Here is a 17529-nt window from a genome sequence, read left to right on the forward strand (position 1 = left end):
CGGTCATGGCAGAGGATGCCACCCACCTTTTAGTTTTAGTACACAGGACGCAGAGTGAGTGAGTTTATGCTTTACGTTACATCGGCAATATTTCAGCCATATCGTGACGACACAGTATGCAGAACCCTGTTAAGTGGTGTACTCGATGCTGGGGGGGGGGGGGGGGGGGGGGGTCCAAGTCACTCATTTCTACGATGGCAGAATAAAAATTAAAAATAAATAATTTCAAACCAAAAAAGTTAATTGAGTGTCTATGTTGATTCTGCCACCTAGTGTGAACACAAAAGGGTCAAGGCTGAAGAGGTTCAGTGTCCTCAACCACCAGAAACTGCAGACATGGAACAAAATCTCATAAATCTCTCGTCATGTGGAGTGAAATGGCAGCACAACAGATGTATCTCACCCTGTGGATGCGGAGGTATGTAGTTCCTGAGTAAGGTCATGAAGACATTTTTTTTCCTCCATTGGTGGTGTCAAGCGAGGCTGAATGTTGGGTTTTTTCTCTCCAAAAAGCACAAGAATGATATTTTTTAAACTTAACTTAACAATGTCTCCAGGTCACATGTAAAATGAAACAGAATCATGTCACCAAGACTTGTTGCCTCTGATAATGGGTGCTCCTCCAGAAAGTTACAGACTGAATCTATTTTGCAGTTATCTTGTCTATATACACACTGATCATAAAACTGCAGCATATCCTATTCTGGCAAATCACACCAGTGAGTGAGTTAGGCATAATGCTGTTCTGAACAGCATCCAGTTATATCACAGCATGTCAAGCTTAATGTGGGAGTGAAGCCCCAAGTGATGCAGGTCTTAAACTTTAGCACTTTGCTGAAATCCCCGAGGATGGGAACAGTGCTGCCAAGCTCAAAAACAATTTTGGGGTGAACTGGGATTGGAACCCTGAGACGAATGGGCCAACTGTGTCCTCTCACAACAATGAGTGATGTGATGTCAGTCCACTGTAATTTTACATGATAGGTCAGGAGATAACCTGGGAGGGAGAATGCAACATTCAGGCAGCAAGGGTTGGGAATCTGGGCAAAACATAGCAGACTGTTATATCCTTGCAGATACAGGATTCAAACAAATGATAACCAGATCCTGGCACATTGAAGGGAGGTAATTCTGCACATTTTGGCAATCAATGTACTTAATGCTAAATGAGTAAACGATTTTACAGCTAGACTAAACCACTCATCCCAAACTAATCCAAAAATAGGTCAAGTAACGAAAAATGTCACATGTTGGCTGAACACAGAGCATACATCACGGACAAAGTCATTTAATATCATAAACCTGGATTAACAAGTAAAATAGACTTGTAAACTTCCAATGATCTACATCCTTACCATTTCTCACTCAAATCAAAAGCCTATTACGGTAGTTTGTGAAAGTTTCTCAAGTTCAGAAGTACAGATTTGGAGATTGCATGATGCCTATATACATGACCTTGTAGGCAACTTTCCCAAATGGATTGCTGCTCAATCACATGCCATAAAACCTTAATCAGTGAACATTTCCATTTTTATCAATTAACTCTGCTGTGGGAAACAAGCAGGACTTTTCAGACTCAGAACAATGCAAGTTCTGTTGACAATGTTGTGGTTCCCTTGACAAGCTTCTCTGATTATTGAACATATGAACAATATGGTCCATTGTGCCCAAGATGTGATTGCTGGAGAGTTTACTGCCTGTGAATTAACAGAACTGTTGAGAATTGGCTTCAGTATTTTTCTTTCATTTATGCAGGTGTGCACACCCTTTTTACCACCATAAACGCCAAATGATATGGAGGTCATTTCTTGTAAATTAATTAGGAAAGAATAATAACATCACAGATAACCTAGCTCTATATTGAAAACACTATGTTTATAAGGGCTGGGATGATACACCAACATGTGCGATCTGATACATATCACGATACCTTGTTCACGATCCAATATGTATCATGATACTTGCATGTGCTCTTATCTGTGGTGCGTAAGCCATCTTTTTAACAGACAGGGAGACAAAATACCTGGCACACTGATGATTTACAGTTGGCAGTGTCAAGTATGGCACAATGGATGAAAATAGTTCCTTTTTCACCACTAATTTTCACTACTAATAAGTGCTTGGTGTAACCGCCATTTAAGTAAACATTTAAGGTATGAATCAATATTTTTTTACTTAGTGTTCGACTGTGAACAATACTTGTATCAGGAAGTAAAATATCGCGATCCACCAATGCATCGGTGTATCATCCCAACACTAATGTTTATCACCTAACTGTTAAACACATCTTTCCTTCTTGCTTCCCTGTGTTTAACATTTTTAATTCAGGTAAATGTTCATATTGCATATCCTGGTCTGGCCTGTAGTCATGTAATGATGTAATGATGACTACATAGTATGACACAAAACTCATTGAAAGGACAGACAAGGAAAGTTGTCTTTGAAAAGACCTATTACTGCCTCTAACAGTTGTAAACAATTCCAATAGAAACAATTTAGGAAATGCATTCAAAATGTAACAAAACATCTTAATCTCAAATACCCAATAGAAAATTATGCATCAAATGGCTGAGAAATTTACACTGGACTGGTTTGTCATGATAGGTTATGATATGATATGATATAATACGATGACACTAGGGGTGAACAGATACAGCAAGGTCATAATACGATACATATCACGATATACAATATGATGCGTATCACAATGCATAAATTTACATCAAATCGAAGGAAAAATCATGACAATAAATATTTCAGAGCAGGTTCAAAATGAAAAGCTAGCTGTAGACACATGTTTGAAGCGGCTGTTTAAGTAGTGAACTTGAAACACTAAGTACAACACATTTTGCGACACTCGATTGACAAAAACATTGGGGGTCATTAAAAGAGTATGTATGTAGTATGTAATTCATTTCAGCAAGAGTATCATCTTGCATCATGTACCGTATCATTACATGAAAACTCTCAATGCACCGGTGCACCAATTTATCGTTTCATGCCTACATCATCATGATCATACATTACTGCATCTCCAAAACTACAAATTCAATACCAATGAAATTCTAAGGATGCAAATGAAAATAATTACTAACATTCTATCTTCAATTTAGTAAATAAAACCATAAATGTCAATACTGGATAAATTAAAATGGGGTATCAGGGGTAGAAACTAACATTTTTAGTCAATTTGTCCTTAAAATGACATATAGCAAAAAACAAATAAAAATGGCAAATTTCTACTAGTCCTTAGGATACCTTAACTATTGGGCAGTTTGGCAAGGACTACAGGACTAGTGCCAATTTCTAATGCTGGGGTATGTTCAAGCTAATTGGTCCTAGCAAGCTTGATTCAAGAAATTAAAAAAATAACTGGAAATCTTCCTGCTTAAGCTGAAGTATAGGATGTGCAATAAACGTGTTGCTACTACTGAAGCAGACAGCTGTCACATGTAAGCCTATTTGTTGCCATAATCAAGCTCTGTCTATTTCCATCCCAGTAGCTTCCTACACAGCTCGCAGTCTTGTATGATGACATGTTTACTGCAAAGTACTGACTGCTACTCCACTGTCTGCATGAAGAGTAAACATTGACACCATCCAGTGAGATTGTCACACTGAATAGAGATCTATGTTCAACTGCAGGCTACGAACATCATCAGTATGTGGTGGGACCGCATTCTCATAAACAAACCACAAGTTGGCATAATACTGAACAATGCCTACAGATGTGTGTTTATCTTATCAGGAAATAGTACATGAAATATTCATGTGTCTAATAATATGATCACAGTTTTGTCTACAAATAGAGTATAAGCCCAGCTCTGGCCCAGGGTCAACAGTGATAGAAAGTAACTGTTTTAGTCCACTAGTCCTTATAATGATAACATATAGCAAAACCCTTAAAAATTCACCTACTAGTCCTTAAAATACCTTCACTATTGGGCAATTTGGCAAGGACTATAGGACTAGTGCCAACTTCTAAGCCTGTCAACAAAGATAAACGCAATTACATCAAATCCCACTTGTCATAACCAGTTATATGAAAACTGAAAAAAATAACTATATAAAATGGTCTCACATCCAGAATGCTCTACTTATCCGGATTTATTGTATCTCGAATTGCACAGTGAATTTCAATGACCAACAATGAAATTACACACGTTTATGCTCTACATATGTTGCTCGCTTTTAACCTCTCATCTCAATCCTGTCTTTCAACCAATCAGATTGCAGCCTACACTCTCGTTTGTTTTTCAATTATCATTCACAAGTCACGGACCCACTGACCTCCATATCAAGGGACCTCCATACGTTATCAGAGCTGATACAGGCCGAGATGAAAACTGGAAACAACTTATTGCCTATTTAGTGACACATGATTAACTATTTGTAGCAGGAATGCTCCTTTTTTAAAAAAAACCACAACATCAATCATTCTTACCTGATAATGAATAGTCGTTTCTTCTACTTTCACTGTCACGAATTAAATATGCCCCGTGTTCATTTTCTGGCGATAATAACTTCTTCTCTGCTTCCACTCTCTTGATTTTACCGAAATACCATCTGAAAGACAAGAAACATGAAAATATATAACTTTAATAACTGCCATGACACATCAAACTCTTCATTAAGACAACATGGACATCTCCATGCTAACCCTATAATCCATCTTTACCATTCCAACATTCACACGAGAAGCCACAGGATGCTGTTAGTTTTTTAACCTCCCCCTAAAAACATTCAAACCAAATGATGTTTGACTATTCTTAAAGAAAACACCTTTGTTTGGAAACGTGTCAATGCGCAAACGACCTAAACACATCTCAAACATTTGAGACAAAAAAGTATTTATTAAACAAGGCATAAGTACCTTCTGAATCATAGCGTGAAAATACAGATATGCAAACAAAAATTGCAATGACATCGGTATAACAAAACTATGTCTATTCACATGTATGTATGGTATTTAAAGATCACTGAAAGGTTCGCCTTGAACTACATACAAACGTACACAATAAACAAGCTTCAATTATTCTTTTGAGCAACTAGTAAACAGGGACAAGTGGAAGAGATTGCCACAAATATTTGCAATGTCTCCATCGGCTAGTGCGAACAAACAGGAGAATATTTCTACCTTTCTGTCTGGGCCCCACAGCACAGCTTCAGGTTGGGCCTGAACCGACCCCATGTCCAGGGCATGTCTTATTCAACACAGCCTCTTTCATGTATTTAATGTGCTTCTTGGAATCGCTGCCTCAAAAAAGTGTATAATGTGTTTCATCGATATTCACCTTTACAGCTGAAAATCTGGGTATCGTCCCCGTATAACATGCACAGCTTGAAATTACTACATCATCTTGAAAAATCAATTCCATAACCATATTTTTTTCCGTGACCTTATTTTTCGTTCGTTACACTTTCAAAAACTGAACTCCTAATATATCACTGAGCTTGCAAGATATCTTCTGAAAAACCTAATGTATATTCATAGTCATACATCTACATGTGATCTAAGAAAAGCATCATTTATACCTCAAACATCACCTGCACACCTGAAACCTTTCTTAGCAACTTTTTAAAAATAAAATATACTCTCCAATACTCAAGTAATCATCACAAATACCTTGAAATATGACCTGCTCAAACATCTTTTAATATACAGCTGTAACCTCACGGAAAACAGTATACTTCATAACAAATCCCAGTCCTCTGTAAAGCACAACATTGAAACCAGATCGCCAGGGAAGCTGTCAACATGCAGGTTCGCCTTTCATAAATACAATGAACAGGAAAGGTGGGACGAACAACATACAAGGTGGAGTCTTTAAACAAGGTAACAGATGTACCTAGCTGGAACATGTACTGCGATTTGTTTAGCTGGAAAAGTAGGAACAAAGAACTTGTTCCTGAACAGATCAATTGAAATATTTCTAACAAGATTCCACAGAATGGTACGCCATTGTCCACACCTAAAACATGTTGAATATTTGATTGATATTGATTAAAACCCTGATGAACAAATCTTGTCAACAGCCTACTAATTCTTATCAGCTCGACATGTACACCTAAACTATGTGTACCTATTTCTATGGTGGTGTACAGCATTAACTAGAAATAAACGAAGCATACATAGAAGGAAATAGGCAAACAGTGGAAACATCACAGCAATGATCATATCCAGTTGGAACATGGCCTTGAGTCAACTGAAAACAACTGCAACACTATCAAGCAGTATCCAATATCATGCCAAGCAAGAGAGCCTGGTGAGGTTCAGTGAGATGAAGGAGCATTTGACTTGGACACCTGATGAGCAGGTCTGCTGATAACGCTGCTGCAGATTCTGTTTATTATCAACAATTAATTTCTACACTGACAGAGTTATCTTGTCATGTCAAAAGTTCACATAAAACATGCCTGAAGCAGACATGGGTGATTAAGAAAAGGTTCAATCTGACTGTCTGATGCCCAACCTGCAACTGGTGAATAAGGCTAGTGTTTATAGCTCCAGGAACTGTTATTTCCACAATCCACACTGGAGTGATAAAACAGTCCTCTTGAAATATCGATTTTATACAACAATTTGTTCCTTGACTCTAAAACCATGATTCCATTAAGTGAAAATACACAGAAACACGCACAGCTAGCTAATCAATAATTCCCCTTCCTACATATTCCTTTAAAGCATAAAAATGACAATTTCTGAACAACTAAAGCTACACAATATCTCAAAGGAATAGCAACATGAAGGAAAAGTAATATCATCATAATCATACACCTATCAATTCCTTGGTAAGAGAGCTTTTCAAGTTCAGATTCAAAGGCAAACAAGCACATTCCACAGAAAATACCAGATTATTAGACTAACACTGTCATCTGTTATTTGGTAGTTCCATAATTACTGAACATCAAAGATGAAAATCCTCTGATCAAGAGTATTGCAAGTTACCATGGTTACATATGCAAAAATCAAGAATCATTTCACCATGGAATATCTGTGTTCCATAAGCTGAGAATCACCTTCCTTACAATTCCCCACACACAACTTGCTCATAATCCACAAATCACATCTGAAAAAGCAACAGGTCCAAAGAAGAAATCTTCAAAAATCGAAACAGGTTCTCAGTCCAGACACAATGTTCCAAGCGGCTTGAAGCCACAAGTCATCAAAACCCAAGACACCCAAGGCCGAAATTCCCACAAGAACCTGGGATAATCAAAACTCAACACAACCAACACAAAAGCACATCCCAATATATGTGCCAACCAGTCATCCGACCATTACAACAGAAGTGATCTTGAGAAGACGGTATGTATCTAGTCACTGTCCAGAGGTCGTTTACACATGAGGAAAAGCCACATGAAAGCAAGTCAACAGCAGGATCACAGTCACCACCTGTCCGCAGTGAGTGTATTGACCTGCTACAACTGCTCGTGTACTCTGTCCACTGACACTACACAAGGCAACAGTATCGCCATTGTGGACCAGGGTTTATAGGGAAACCATCATTTCCTTGGTAAACCAATTCGCTAGCTCTATGTTTGAAATTGAAAGTCAAGGGGTCCTTGGACAATGATATTGAGATTTGTTTTGTGTGTTGGAAGTGCAAACTCTGCTTTGCTTACAATGGCAGCTGATTACAACAAGAAATTATGTTGAGCAAGTAGCAAATTTGCAATCATTTCACCACAGTATTAGTGATATGGACCAATATGAGGAATGCAGCTGATGACCCAATACTCAGTTCCAGACAGGAGGGGGCACGGGTGGCCCAGTCGTCAGAGGCGCAGCGATTCACTGTGGAGAGTTGCATCCCTTGGGCACGCCAGAAACCTATGATTGTGGGTTCGAATCCCGGTTCGCACCAATTATGTTTCTAGGTTTGTCAGCACCATACCAGTGCTCGTGGGTTTCACTGAAGTGGTAAACGTCTGAAACCTGCATCACTTCGGGCTTTCCCCCCACATTAAGTTGACACGCTGCGATATGACTGGAATACTGTTAAAAGCGGCGTTAAACCCAACTCACTCACTCACTCCAGACAGGAAGCCACCAGTAAGATGGAATCTAGGTTAGGGATGTCATGACTCGCCAATACATCAGTGCAATGATCATGCTGACAATTTTCTAAGACAATATGCAGCAATAGAAACTAACAGTTTTAGTCAACTAGTCCTTATAATGATAACAAATAGCAAAGCCCATAAACAGGGCAAATTTCTACTAGTCCTTATGATACCTTAACTATTGGGCAGGGACTATAGGATTAGAGCCAATTTCTAACGCTGATATTATGATACACGGTACAAATTTACCAATACCAATTCATATTTAAATCCCATATCGTTTTACACATGAAACATTTACAACAGCAATGAAATGACTTTCTTGGCAAAATTGGTCATACATAGAATTTGATCATTATTAATTTATGCAATATCTACATTGGCACGGTGTACATAGCTTTAAGACTTAAATTCTGTTCTAGTCTTTCAACTGGTGTTAACACTACAGTTTTATCTGAAATTTTCATAAAATTGACTGAAATGAGACATATTTCTTTTCAAATAAGAGACCAGAAATTCAAAAAGATTCAAGGCTTTTTTAGGAGTGTTTATGCCCTATGAACAATGAAAGGTAAAAATGGCCGCAAAGTAAGTATTGCGAAACATATCTTATCGGGAGACAGTGTATCATGATTTCCCCCATCAATATTAAATGGAGAGGGTCATACGTGCAAAACTTGCATTTCGACAGCCTATTGTATAGATACATGCAAATATACTGCTATATCCATTGACAAATAGGATTTAATAGGAACCCATAGTCTGTGCCAAATAAATGACAATGTGATACACATTACATATCGGCTATTAAACATGCTGTTAAGAATGTCATATTTTGTGCTTTGAATTTGTATTTCATTCAAACCATCATTCTTCTTGAAGGTAGTATAAAACAAGAACTGGACCAGCAGTTGACACCAGCAAGGAGCAATGTTCCTCCAGTTGACACCGGCCCAAACTTGTCTCTTTGCATCTTCTGGAGGAGATATTCATGTTTATATAGGGACAAGCTCAGCTTACCAGACTGACCAACTTGTTCTAGACATTGGCTTTGAACTAGTGGCTTCAGTCATAAACTGTATTTGTAATAATTGAACACCATAGCACCAGTCATGTTCATGAGGCATGAAATATTCACTGTCTTTTAAAAACATGACAACCAAGAAGAAAATATTTGGAATGATGAAATATTTTCTTCAGTTTGAACTGAAAGTTTTGTAATATGATAAATACATGAACATGATCAAAACAAACTTACTTCAGTTTGAACTGAAATTTTTGTCATGATAAATACATGAACAATGAACATGTCTAAATCCCAAGGGTAGAGATTTGACACCCATACATAAACTTCACTTCTTTAGAATAAGAACTAACTTCTTTTGTCATGCTTGAAATTTGTCAATCCAAAATTAGCTCAGTATTCAAAAGCGATCCTAGATGAAGCTGCTGAGCAGATTTTACACAATTATCCGAGGCAAGTAGGCTAAACATGGAGCTTGTGTTAACAATTCACGATGAGTCATCTCAAGATGAAGATCATCTCCACAACTAAGCCGAGATTCTTTCCCTTTGCAGGCTTTCAGATCGGTTACTTTCTCAGACATTGACTCATAGGCATAGATAGGTCTAAGAACTGATAGTTTGGTAATTATTTAGAAGACAAAATCATTAACATAACATATTGTCAATTGTCTCTAGAAAAAAATCACAGCTTTGAAGCCCATGTCACAGTCTGCAACTTTAACATGTTTAACCACTAATCCTAAACCAGAGTCTAGTTTTGGTTTGTTGTTTAACGCCGCTCTCAGCAATATACCAGATATATGACGGCGGTCTGTAAATAATCGAGTCTGAACCAGACAATCCAGTGATTAACATCATGAGCATCGATCCACGCAATTAGTATACGGTGACATGCATCAACCAAGTCAGCAAGTCTGACCACCCGATTCTATTAATCGCCTCTTATGACAAGCATAGTCGCCTTTTACGTCAAGCATGGGTTGCTGAAGACCTATCCTACCCCAGATCTTCAAAGGTCTATAGATGTCACTGATTTTGTCAAAATTTAGCAAAATTCTGTTCTGTCTGGCAAGTTCAGAAATATTTGCCAATATAACACTAAAATTAGTAATAAGGATGCCGAAGCCAAGTTCAGGCTAGTACCCTCAAAAGTTTTTGGCACAAACTGATGTCATCAAATTCCTGATGTGCTCGGGTTAAATCAGCTGAATCAATTGTTTCCACAGCAGAAAGGAAACACTTCACGGCAATACAATATGTATCTTGATGATACATGAAAACCTGAAACTAACATTACAAAAAAGCTGTATCAAAGGATTGATCATACCCTCTGAAAATGGTATATATCACAATGAATGTTTGCACCAGTACCACATTAAAGATCTTCGTGTTCATTTGACACATGACCGTATCATGAGATACTCAGATGGAAGCACAAACCATGGCGATGCACCTAACTTAATCAGTCCCAGTTGCTGCTTCAGGAAACAGTGGAACATCAATATCTGACCCGCACCCTGCTACCACTTCTACTTCACAGCTGCAGTTAACTTGTGTCTCGTGCATATGGACAAAAAGCTTTAGGCACAAGTCCAAAGCATGATTCTAGTAAAATCCTGTCCGTCTTGAAAGTTCATTTCAAGATAACCTATAATCAACATCATAAACTATTTGCCAGTAGATGAGTTCGAGCAAGGCGTCTCCTAAGTGTTTGGCACAGACCACCTCAACTAAATTTTCTCAATTTCCTTGATGTAAGACAGACTGCACGAAACTTTAACAAAAAATAATACAACATACACTTTGTCTTAAAGAACCCCCTTTTTAGGCTACCCAAGAGCATCCTCTATTTCCAGCCTATTTATTTACCAATACAATAGGCAAGGTCAGCATAAAACCTGATTGTTCAACTGTTAATTCAATATTTCAAATTGTCAAAATGCATGATATGGGTCAACATTGATTACATGTAAAACCTTTGTGTTGATTGGCCTGTCTCTGGCTGACAGGCAGACCAACTTATCGCATAGAGTTTAACTGTCATGAGACATTAAAGGAAGAACGCTATGGTTCTGGTATCAAGAACAAGTATCCAGCATCAGTGGATGGGCCAAGGCAACTGATTTGTACAAGAAAATCCTTCAAAACATTGAAATCACAAACACTACATTCAATTTTTATGACTTAGATGAAATATTCAACCTTAAAAGCAAGGCACTGCTCCAAAGATGAAAAACATTAGATGCAATATAATAATCAAGCTATACCAACTATAAGTGTCAGGCATGCCAGAGAGAACACAAGTTCATGGATTTTTAAATCTATCCCATAATTTTTTTCAAATGCAGACAACCATTTGTATCTGAATCTGATTGCCAAATAAAATCAAATGTAAGAAATCCTTCAAGCAGTTGTAAATATGTTGATCCCAAGCATATCAATAAGTGAGTGAGCTGTTTTTACTCCGTTTTCGCAATATTCCAACATCATGGCCGGGGACACACCAGAAATTGGCTCCACAAATTGTACCCATGTTGAAATTCAAACCTGGGCCTTCGGCATAACGAGTGAACTCCCTAACCACAAGGCTACCCCATCGTCCCTCAAGCATATCAAATAAGGAGACAGGGCAATAAACTTCACATAGGAAGTTTGACATCATATACGATGTATGAATAGAAACAGACCCTGGAGGTTCAACACTGTCAGTTGTATTCCCTTTTAACTGATCATAAGCTTCAGGACAGACTACTGTAGACAGACAGAGCGACACCCACAGGTCACTCACCTGTGTGAGCCAATACATCTCTGCACAATAATGATCTGTCTTTACAGGGATGAATGTAGACATGCTCAATGGCTGATATTCAGCTCTAAATATTCAGCTCTAAATCTGCAGCAAATATCTGTAAAATGTCTGGAATCAAATAATTCCCAGTTCATGCTAATATAGTTATAATTAATGTTATTGTATTTTAGAGGTCATAACACTGATAACAGGCAAATTAAAAGTAAGAGAATTTAATGTTAAGTTTTACATTACACATGGTTCCGACCATGCTGAATGCAATGTTAAAATATCAATACAACATCTACCATGTTAACATGGTTAAAGGTTAAAATACCAAAGAGATCCCAATTTTTAACAAAATTTCTATTGTTTCCCAATCTCCCGAAGGACATTTACTTTAGGATTCTAGATAAACTCTTGTCTTAATCATCTATTTCTACTAAATTGAAGATCATAGCTTTTCCAAACAACAACAAAATTTGTTTTTCCTTGAATGTGTAGTAACAAATTCAATAACGAAGTATCTTCTTGCTCCGAGTATATCCTGAACAAGAGGCAAACTGCATCTAGGGTAAGGGTGCAATATTTGCCTTTTCTTTCACATAACAAAGAACTAAACACACACTGTGGTGCTAATGAAAGCGATATTCCTTGATTTGTTGTTGATGAAATCCGATTCTGGATGATTCACGAATATTTCTTTCTTTACTGATTAATCATCAAAGCAGAAATGATTAAACCAATACTCAAATCAAAATCCAATCAATAATGGATTTCAAAATAGTATGGGTCGATCATGTTTCTGGACAAATTGTACTGCTGGACTTTGGTATCTGTTAATAAAATTCCAGCTGAAAACAGAATCTTAATCCGACAAGAAAATTGACAAGATATGCACAAACAAAAAGATTCCGATTTATCAGGAAATGGAAGGCAAAACATTTTCATTTTGATCTTATTTGTGGTATTTCTAAAATAATAAATGGTTTAACAATTTCAATAAACACATGATCTAAATAATGAATATCAAATTAGGCCGAACAGCGCCTCAATTTCATCTTCAGTCATCACCCAGTTAAAAGTCGTGACACACCTTTTCTGTCATTCAAAAGCTGAGTAAATGGGACCAACCCAAATACGAGACATTTGGGTCAACTGTTCTATTTTCATAATAACAGAAGGAAATTTGTATGCATGGTGGGGCTTGTCATTATGAATCTGTTGAATGTACCACACAACAATGCATGTCTACTTTTAAATAGGGGAGCGGGGGTTAGCCAGTGTGTGTGGGTTGATTACATCAGCACCAGTGTGTAGTACTGGGAACTGATCGTCACCATGGTCACTACACCGAGATGACCATTACACTTCCCTCTGTGCCTGTCGTCACCTCTCATTGTATGTGAACATACCTACACAGTCGGAGACTAAGTTTACTTTAACGTGTCAGACAGTATAGGACTTGCTACATCCTGTTTTGTTTTTGTTGTTTAATGCTTCACTCAGCTATTCCAGCTACGTGACAGCAGCCTGTAAATAATCAAGTCTGGTCCAGACAATCCAGTGATTGATATCCGGCCACTGTGGTATGATGGCATGCAATCTACCAAGTCACCAAGTCTGACCACCGATTCATTAAGTTGTTTGACCGAGATACAGCTGTAGGTTGCTTGGGACCTCATATAACCTGCGAGTCCACACAGGTTTGCTTTAAGCTTTTGGCCGAGTATTGTAAACAAAGAAAAGGAAATGACAGAACTCCATAATTTCTGGCATACTAGGGTTGTTATGATACCATATTTTCTTGAGTATAGTGCACCCTTTTTTTCCAATATACACTTTATATCAATACACTGATACACATCTCGATGAATGACAATAAGGTTGCAATACTGTTTGGGTTTTAAAGCTCAGTTTGTAGGATAACCATAACACTGATTGTCATCCAAATAGGTCACAACAATTCTTTTTTAATTTGGTAATGATGTAGAAGAGTGTCTACAAGACATTTTTTATCAGATGTTTATGGATGGCAACTTCTTTTGTTCTTTATACAATGTTTAAGAGCTACTTATTGTCCTTTATCAGGTGAATGTCCTCTCAAAATTTGAATAAATCATGAAAATGTCTAAAGTGGCATTCGCACATTTTCATACTGAACATACCGTATGCACATGATGAAGGCATCTGTATTCCAATTGATTTCAATCAAAAGTCTTGCCTTGAATACCAATCCCCATTAACAATAACGTGATGAAGGTTTCAACAAAATTTCCTTTCTACTAAGAATTATGATTATTAGACGAACCTCTTGACATTTATCTGTATCCTGTTGTTATGCAAATAATCATGACACAGTAGTATTTTCCCTAATTTCCAAGGCGGATATATCAACACAATTACATTCATTCATAGAATATGACATCTTATATCAAATGAAACAATGGAATTTCCACCTTTGGGGATTTTTCACTGAACATGTTAAATTCACTTGAAATGGACATTCTACAACCCCAGGGGTGTTGCTTTCAAGAATGATTTTTGCTAATAGCATGTAACATTGTTGCTAGTCTTCTGCTAGTTCCTGTATTCAACAGTGAGAATTTACCGGTACCAGAGCTCCAGATAAGCTTTTGGTGTTGTGGGTATTTTACCCATGCATTTTAAAATCATTGGGTATCAGTAATTCTATCTGGGTATTCAAATTTCTGTTACCCAATAGTTGCTACACATGTGGGTATTTAAGTTAAATATTTAAAAAACACTATTCATCTAGTCCCTGCAAACTGGTGTCGTGTGGGTTCGAGAGCTTTGTAGTACTAAAAATACCACGATAGTGTGATGGCAAATGATCATGATGTAACTGTCATCTTGGAGTTTGGCAAGGTTGACGGAATGCCCATTTATAATTTCAAAATTAGTTGCTGATTTGCGAATCGAATACGCAGGGTTACTTCACAATATTTTGATGATACGCACAAGTTATATTTTTGTAGCGTATTTGATACGCTTGGATTTTATTTTACTGCGTATTTCTGCATTTCTGATGTGTATTTTACTCAGATACGCAGCTTATCTGGAGCTCTGCGGTTCCATGATCTTAAACTGGCCAGGGATTTATCTAGGCTTCCAAACTAAGTACCCTTGGCAGGGAAACATCATTATCTTGTTCAAAATTGGGGTTTTAAGTTCTTATTTTCCTAGATTCAGAGGTATTTTTAGCATTTAATTTTAACTGCCTTCAATGCAATAATGTAAAACTAAGCATGAAAACCTAAACAAAAGAAAAATTTCAATTGGGGAATTATTACTGACATTTGCTGCACATTTGGGGGCCAAAATACCAAGCTAATCAGGTCAAGTTAAATCGATCATCACAAGCATATCACACATTCACTGTATCATGTAGGGGGGAAAAGATGCATTGGTGCACCATGAGTTTTCATGATACGATATGATACACGATACGTTTTCTTCTATATCAATACTAGACGATACACTCGCTAAATGAAATTACTTACTACACGAAAAATGACAAGCAGCATTACTGTCAGTCAAATATCAAGAAATGTGTTGTAATTAGGGTTTCAAGTTGTCTACTAAAAATAGCTGCTACGAACATGTGTCTAAAGCTTTTTGTTTTGAACCTTGTATCGTGACCTATGTATCGCGATACGTATCGTACCGTGACCATGCTGTATCATTTCACCCCTAGTATTATGTGTAAACTAAAATGAATGACGTACACAAGATGTTTTTAGTAGTTTGTTTTGATTGCTTCTTGTGTAATGCCACACTCAGTAATCAGGCAATATTCCAGCTGAGATGATGATCTGTAAATAATTGTGTCTGGACCAGAAAATCCAGTGATTGACATCACGAGCCCTTATTTTATCTTTGCTTTGCAATATTTCAAAAAGATGTTTGTCGGAGATACAAAATTGAGAAGAATATAGCCTTTACAAATGGTAATGTAGCTACATTTTATAAATCATGGATCTTTTATCACACATTGTTTGAAGAAGCAGAACAGCAATAACATATGTATCTTTTCTCATATTTGTTTCTTGCCAGGATCAGTGTTTGCATAATATTTTGAATGCTTGACTGTGTGTATGTTGTGTTATATTTCTTAAAAATCACCTTGGCACCATTTCCAATACTTGTATTTAATTTTCCCAAATGTATACATACATTGTCTTCAGAATGGGAGGGTGACCATTGCCCTGGATGGCCATCCTCCTCATGTAACAGGGAAAAGGTGAAAAAAATGTATAAAACAAAAAAAAGAATAAAAATATGACTGATAAGCAAACTGAACTTAAATAACAAAGAAGTCAACCTAAATTCAGCAAAAAGACTCATTCAAGGTTCATACAGATATGGAATACGGAAAGTCAAGGCCTTTTCAAGACTTTCAACTGTCATTTTCAAGGCATTTTAAGTCTGTCAGCCAATGTGGTTTTATTCATATCCAGCATACTATAGAGTAGTCAAAAGACCTTACAAGCAGTATGAACATCACAAAGTTTCCAAAAAGATTTATTTTACAACTATAATAAAAAAATATAGTCTGTCATGGATTCCAATACATTTATCAACAAGTTTGTATATGTCATTTTCTACAAATTTAAGGCTTTTCAAGCTATTTGGGGGATTTTCAAGGCTTTTCAAGGTTGACACTAAAAATCAAGGCTTTTCGTAGCTAGCTAGACCTTCTCTTCACTGAACCTTAACTCTGTTTTACTTGGAGTAGTTTTCTCACCACTGCTAATATAACACAACAATGTGTCTTATGTGTCTTGGCATAACTTGACAAAAGATTCATAAATTGGCATGTCAGTGTCAACTGATCCTTCAAACACTCCTCATACAATACACAACATCAAACATTGTTTTTCTGGCATTCTTTTTCTCCAAAAACATAACATCTTTGTCGTGTGCGAAATGGAGAATGTTGACAATGGTTAAGCAAAACCTCATGCCAGTTATAGTGATGTAAGGCCTATATGTGTGTCAAATGCTCAGTGTTTTGATCTCAACAGCAGCTTCAACTGTTTAGTAAATATATAATCCTGTTCATCATGTTTGGGGTGTTCTTATAACCCCTCCCTTTACCTCCATCAAAATTTCGAATGATGCAATGGTTAGAATTGCAGAACTATTTAACCACTTGATATTTCTAAAATGTGTAAGGTTTTCCTGTCTATATGTCATCATAAGGGCCACCCCTAGCTTCTACCACTGTTACTGTTAGCAATAACCATGAAAACATGAAAAAGATTGTCTTCAAACATACTAAGAAGTAGGCTTTATGCCAACTTCCTTGACTACTGATTTCACTAACACATATCTGACACTTGAAGGATAAGCTCTTATCACCTTAATACATAATATTGAATAACAAATTATGCAACAATGATAAAACTCACAGGGCAGCCAACTACAATGATTTGTCATCTCTTGTTCTACTAAGAGACTGCCTGCAGAAGGAAATATTGCCATGAGAGAGAAATTTGATAGGCCCATTATTTATTTTGTCACCCTGCCCTAAATTCCAATTTTACACAATGCTAATGTCGACATCTGTGGTTTTCCCTCATGAACATTGGCAGTAACTGGATAGAAGATGACATTAAAGTGAG

At 37.1% G+C, this 17529-nt stretch overlaps 1 protein-coding gene across 2 annotated transcripts in view; it reads right to left on the bottom strand.

Moving 5' to 3' along the window:
* Positions 1-17529, bottom strand: part of LOC124113739 (tyrosine-protein kinase Src42A-like) — a 43696-nt gene that overhangs the window by 25207 nt on the left and 960 nt on the right. For both annotated transcript variants that reach the window (XR_007222166.1, XM_046474248.2), the window contains exon 2: positions 4445-4566. Coding sequence is in view for 1 of the 2 variants with exons in the window: in XM_046474248.2 (XP_046330204.1) it covers positions 4445-4566 (122 nt within the window). In the remaining variant the exon portion in view is untranslated. The remainder of the gene's footprint in view (positions 1-4444; positions 4567-17529) is intronic.

This window comes from Haliotis rufescens, unplaced genomic scaffold, assembly GCF_023055435.1.
Source record: "Haliotis rufescens isolate VD_foot unplaced genomic scaffold, xgHalRufe1.0.p SCAF_2, whole genome shotgun sequence".
NCBI lineage: Eukaryota > Metazoa > Mollusca > Gastropoda > Lepetellida > Haliotidae > Haliotis > Haliotis rufescens.